We start from the raw sequence: 6826 nt of genomic DNA on the forward strand, positions 1-6826 counted from the left end.
TAGCGTTGTTTTCGAGGTAGTTACAACAGTTAGACTGTTCAATTTGACAACTACTAGGATTGTAGTTGTAGCCTGCAGTAGTTTTTCTCTATCGTTTACAGTGGGTATGATATGATGATATGGTGAGTAAATATGTGTGCGACAATTTAACAAAGATGTGGACTGAGTAAGGGCCTTGTTTAGTCCGAAAAGATTTCGGATTTCGGTACCGTAGTACTTTTATTTGTTTGTGACAAATATTATCCAATTATGGACTAACTAGGATCAAAAGATTCGTCTCGCGATTTACAGCTAAACTGTGTAATTAGTTTTTACTTTCGTCTATATTTAATGCTTCATGCATGTGCCGCAAGATTCGATCTGACGGAGAATCTTGAAAACTTTTTGCTTTTTGGGTGAACTAAACAAGGCCATTGTTAAATCTAGGTAAAAGACAAATTATTTGTTTGGCGTATAAGAATTATAAAAGCTAGAATTCCTAATCCCAGCACCCGACGTTGGACGTGGACCCGCCACATGTCACCGCGAGTACGTGATGGCCAGCGCCTGTCGGTGCCGTCCGATCCAGCGTGCTCTTGCGTGCGCCACGGGCAACTCTTGCTTCCCCCCATCCCATGCTCCACCGTGTGGGCTCCAAATGCAAACGCCTTGGAGGCCTAATCAGGCAATCATGTTCGAGGTCGGCCATGCCTCCGCACAGATGGACAAGCACCATTCCACAACGCTTTTCTTTTACCTTTTCCTTTTATTAGGCTGAAAATTTTTGCAAAATGCTATTGTAGCACTTTCGTTTATATTTAATAATTATTGTCTAATCATTTAAACTAACTAGACTCAAAAATTTTGTTTCACAAATTACATACAAACTATATAATTAGTTATTTTTTATTTATATTTAATATTTTATGTATATGCTACAAGATTTGATGTGACGGAGAATCTTAAACATTTTGCAAAATATTTCGAGAAGTAAACAAGGCCTACTCAGGCTTTGTAAACAGAATACACAGTAACAAAGAGGAGACAGAATGGATCAAACAGCAACCAAATCTATCTTGCAATCATTTCATCTATCTACACTTTATATAAACGTAAATTTAGGCTCACCCGTTCTTGCTTAAAGCACGACCAAATACTAACGAGTTCTTTGCACATGTAAAATTACTTGACATTTAACATCACACCCTCATAATTTGATCAGCTAATGTGTAAAAAAACACACACTAAAGAGTTCTTTGCACATGAACAGGTGAGCACAATTGGTAGAAAGACAGTGTCCAGGGAGCTCTGAATCAAGAAGAGGAGAGAAGAAACAGAAGCTAGATATGTGTTGAACTCAATCACGCCGTGCAAAAACAGGGCTAGGCGTGCATCGTCGCTGTCTTCTTGAAGTCGATCTTGTCCACCTTCACCTCGCCGTCAATCAGCTCGTAGACGTACACCACCACGCGGAGCCCGTCGATGTCCATCAGCACGAAGCTTGGGTTCACGTCGTACGTGATGCTGCTGTAGGCGCCCGTAGCAGAGCCAGGGTTGATCACCACACCTCCCTCGTGCTTATATGCCTTGAACTGGTGGGTGTGCCCAGTCACCAGGATGTCCACATCCAGCTGCCGCTGGAGCATCGCCAGGGAGTCCAGGTCGCCCCACGGAACAACCTGATGTTGGGTTCATGCATAGATTTAGTGAAAAACATGTTTAACAGAAAATATATGTTAGATAGTCAGTCTCAATGACCACATGCACAAATTTGATATTTGACATTGTGGCAGAGCTGGTCTACTGGAATTCAAGAGCCACACTGTGCGCAAACAATGCGCTCACAATCAGCTATTGCCTATTAATCATGTTTACTGAAGCCATATCGTTATGAATGGTGAAGTACAGAGTGAAAAAAAAAATCGAGAGCAGTTTTCATAAATTGTGTGGATGAAGATGCAGAACATGGTGCATGCACTGGCAGATACAATGAACCAACATCGTGCATGGCTCTCCAGAAGTGAAGTTCAAGACACCCAGCATGGGCTTTGTGGTGTGGCCAGGCTTGATGTCCCCAAGGAGGGAGTATCAAATCACTTTATGGATATGGTCTATGGAAATGGATCACTCTCTCTGGCTCCTATTAGAAACTATCACTTGTTTCAACTTTAGAAGGAAAAAAAAATCTGTTCTTCCAATAAAACTATAGACCATTAGAAAACGCATTAAATGCTCCTATATTGAAACACCACAGCAAAAGTTTTCAAGGCCACTTTATAGAGCTCTGCAGAGGTGTTCTTCACTGCAAAAGTTGAACCAGTGGACAGGAGACATATCTGGTTCCACTTTATAGAGCTCTGCATTTTCAAGACCAATAAGACAGTTGACCTAATGAATGGCACCGAAGACTGTGACAAAGGGTTTGATTTTTTATGATTTTTGGTAGTTATTAAGCACATTATTTAGTAACTTTATGACTAAAAGTCACCTAACTGGAAGAATTGAGAAACATATTGCCAGATTTGTTAATTTAATTCTCCTGGATAAGAACTAAGAATTGCGCAAATGATTAAACTTTTATGGTCAAGTTTCGAGATGATAAAATTTGAGGGTTTACCCATCTATGCACTTAGCAGACCCTGGTTTTATTCTACTCCCTCCACTCCAAATTATAAGTCTTCCTGGCTTTTCTAGGTACATTGTTTTTGTTATGCATCTAGATATGAACTATGTAAAGCTATGTATTTAGAAAAGCCAGAACGACTCATAATTTGGAATGATGGAGTAGAAATTAAGAGAACTACTTCTCTCCTGATCTCAGGAAACTCAAAGAAAATTTTCAAAAGTAAATATTACGAATTGATGGTCCATGATGTCAGAATAGTTGGAGGCAGTCTCAAAGATGTATCAAATTTACGCACATGACATGAATATGCAGATGTAGAGAGGAACAAAAATTGTTTATCGAGTCTGTGCTAACATCAGATTGCTTAACACATGCCATGTTTTCAGATCGGACGACTAATCGCGATTAATCGTGATTAGTCGTCCTTATCGTAACTGCGTGCTTGATAAGTTTCGTCGATTCGATCAGGTCGATCAGAAACCTTATTGTCCGATTAGATGCGATTAGTCGCGATTAGTCGTCCGATAAGTGTAGCAGGACGATAAGTTGGGCCAGTACAGGAATATTGTATTTAGGCCTGTAGGAAGAATTCGGCCCACCTTAAGCCGGCCAATTAGGGTAAGAAAAGAACAAGAGTGAGTGGGTGAGTGTCCAGAAGGCAGGAGTTCATGTTTGTGGCCAAATCAGGCATCAGCAAGCTGCAATTACATGTAAGTGGCCAAATCACCATGATAATGATTCATTATGCCATGAATTCATATATTTACATCATATATATATAGTATATACATGGTCGATCAGGTTATCTAGGCATAAGGACGACTAAATGTCCGATCAGCCCGATCAGACCGACTAATCGACCCTGATCGACGACTAATCGCGATTAGTCGTCTGATCGGTGGTCAAACAACTAGATTCGATAATACGATCTGAAAACATGGAACACATGTCTAACTAAAAGTACAGTCTGGTTTCAAGATTATGCAGATAGTAGAGTGATAGTACATCAGCAAAGAATAATGCAGTTTAAACCTTAAATAACCAGGATAAGAAACATGATTCTACGTGAAATAAATTATATGCATCATAAAACAAGCATAGGTTACTTTTGTGTGCCAAGGAGCACCTTAATAATACAATTATTACCATGGGCACGAAAGTAATAGCTTCCCTACATTTCCTGAGTCAAAAACAAACCTGATGACCATGGCACAGCCCAAGCTTAAACTGACCAATTGTCAGTGTCTTAGTCTCTGGGTATCGAGCATCCTCATCATATTCACCTCTGGTAATGTGGAGATCAGGGCAAAGGCTTTTCAGGTAGTCATGGACTTCCTACATTGAAATTATGAAAATTATTAGTCTGTGTTTCATCAGAACAAAAACACCGAGTCATACAAGCCATCAATCTGCGATAGGAAAATGGGATACCATAACCCAGGTTTTAAAGTACATTTGCAACTGTGATAAGTTAAATAGTGAATTACCAAGCCCCACAAAAGAATAACCAATACATGAACATATAGAAAAAAATAGACACTACTTGACAAGGATGACACAGGACATTAAGTAGGTATGCCATGCAACAGTACCACTGATACCTAGAAGGCTAGAACTAATAGCATCATAGGCCCAAGTCTAAGAGCCCATCAACATACTCTACTTTTTCTTGCATCTTCCAAATTCCAACAAGTGTAGATACACCAACTTCATCAAGATTATAAAATACACACACACACACACAACTAGACCAACCTAGAAGGAACTAGGTGACATTTTCTTAAGAAGAAAATAGGCACCCAAATTCGCCTTGACAAATACTTGAACCTGTGTGGTCTATGCATACATCCATATTCCATACCCAACTTCATCAAGGTGAAATGCATCTCTCTTCAACTGTTCTTCAAAAAAAGAAAAGGACAACTAAGCCACAAACAATTCTATTAGGTCAATTTCCGGTCAGTAGTTTACAACCCTGTGTATTGGTTGCATTACCATATCTCCTGAATATGCGACTGGGGGAAAGTTGTTCATTTATTTCCAGTTCCGAAAGGATAATTCAGCAAATGAATGATGGCACAGCAAGATAAGCTAAACATATTAAACAATCTTGCCAACAAAACAAGCTTTTGAACTTGGTCTATTCCCAATTATAGCTAAAGCTATTTAGCCTACAATTTATTAAAAGAAAAAGGCAAAATTTTAAGTACTTCCTCTGGTCACTAGAGCATTACGTTTAGGGCAAGCACAACAAGCAGCAAACAAGCTAATTGCCCTGTCTGAACATCATGTTTATTTGACTGGAGGCAGTATATGCCATTTTGTGCACAAACTTTTTGTTAGCAAAACCAAGATATAATAGCCTATTTGGCCTAGCTTCAGCTTCACCTTCACCTCCTATAATATTCCAAGAGAAAGTGACGTGAAATAGATGACAGCTTCTTGGGCCTAACCCTAGGTCCATTCTCACATTCTGTACTAGAGATCCTAAATACGCTCAGCCAGAGGGTCTGGGGACTTATGTTATGGCTTATGACTAATGAGCAAACATCTGATAAACGAGATTATTAGAGAAGATTAAACTATGCCGAACAGAAACAAATCAACTGGCATGCTTATATGATGACAAGAACTTACAAGTGAACAAGTAGCAATATATGGCACATTTAGTACTATTCTATGCAACAATCCTTATCAACATGCAAGTTAGCCATCAGGAAATGATACTTTTGCTTCCATGGAGATGTGAAATGTGAAGATCTGAGAGAACTGAAGGTTGCATTGACTAAAAACAACTTGCCCATATACTTTACAAGCTACTGTCTGGATAGTATTCAGGTTACTCCACAGCTTATTACAATTGCACAATGCCTAGTAAACATAGACATGGTGAGCAAGTTGCTGGCTGAGAATTTTCCCTTAACAATTTAACAAGAACTGGAAAGAGCTCTACGATTATAAGCAGTAAGATGCGCCATTGGTGAAGTGAACATGCAAAATAGTAATCCTACGGTCACTGATTTTTTTGACAAAGCGTCATCAATGTGGCCCATCGATCATAAATTTGCCTCAACAAAACGGAAAACCACAAGATGAAGTCCGGTTATAGTCTTATAGAGACCAGCTCGGTGCTATTGCCATCCTGGAGCCCAAAATAACCACACACACACTGCCCAACCGAACCAAACAAACGCCTGCAGTAGACTAATACAGAGATGGTGCTGATCCCAGCACGACCTAAGAACCACAACGATTTCTCTCGTGATGCAACAATCCGCCGAACTACGACCTAGCCAGCGCAACAAAATTGGACACATGAAGCGAGACGAAGGGATAGTAAGATCGATCGAAAAGGGATCGCCGGTTACCCGGCCGGCCAGGCGAGGTAGGAAGGTAAGGTTACCTTGATGCAGAGGTTGCCAGTGCAGATGATGTGTTGGATCTTGCCGGGCACGAGCATGGACTTGAATTTGGCGGGCAGGTCGGGCGCCCGGTGCGGGATGTGCAGATCCCCCAGCGCAAGCACGAGCACCATCCTCCCCCGCTGTCGCCTCCTTCCCCCTCCCCTCTCTCTCCTTCCTCCTGATCTCCTACTGAGCTGTGCCTCCACCCCCGCGCGACCCGCGTCTCCCACCTCAGGTCAGCTCTCTCTATCGGGTAGAGCTGCACACCATGATCCGAGTCAAAACCGTCAAGCACCTCACCCCTCCTCTTCTCCGCGAACAAGATCGATCCCTCTTTCTTGCCCCTTGCTTCAGATGCGCGAGCGCGACAGAAGGGGAAGAGAGGGGCAAGCACGTGGGGGCCGTGGGTCCACTTGTCAGACTGACGAAGCTGGTTTGCTCGCTTCGCGGTACGGAGTGGGCCCGTATTGGGCTCATGACCAGGCCGGACGGCGTCTCCGTACCAGGCTTTAGCCCGCAGTACACGAGGGTCGGCCCGTTTGCGGTTCCATCGGTTTCGCAAGATCGTTGGGCTAGCGTTTTAAATTAGGAAAAAGTCTACTTTTTCTCTCCTAATTTTCACAAAAGTCCGTTTTTTTCTTCAATTCCAAAACCGGACAAATTATCTTCCTCAGCTTTTAAAACCGTGCATTTTACCCCTCTAGAGCGGTTTCGAAGGCGGTTTTGCTACAACGAATAGTGGTTTTGCTACCGTAACGGTGGTTTTGTCCTTTTCTTTTTAAATTATTTCGGCTGAATCTTTGAAAAATCACAGAAA

General features: G+C 41.7%; 1 protein-coding gene across 1 annotated transcript; it reads right to left on the minus strand.

Moving 5' to 3' along the window:
• LOC8078367 (vacuolar protein sorting-associated protein 29) lies at positions 1030 to 6398 on the minus strand. The gene is made up of 3 exons (XM_002453599.2): positions 6009 to 6398; positions 3803 to 3940; positions 1030 to 1658 (listed from the first exon to the last, which is right to left on the minus strand). The coding sequence occupies exons 1-3, from the start codon at positions 6138 to 6140 to the stop codon at positions 1362 to 1364; spliced, it is 567 nt and encodes a 188-aa protein (XP_002453644.1). The 5' UTR covers positions 6141 to 6398; the 3' UTR covers positions 1030 to 1361.

This window comes from Sorghum bicolor, chromosome 4 (genome assembly GCF_000003195.3).
Source record: "Sorghum bicolor cultivar BTx623 chromosome 4, Sorghum_bicolor_NCBIv3, whole genome shotgun sequence".
NCBI classification, from domain to species: Eukaryota; Viridiplantae; Streptophyta; class Magnoliopsida; order Poales; family Poaceae; genus Sorghum; species Sorghum bicolor.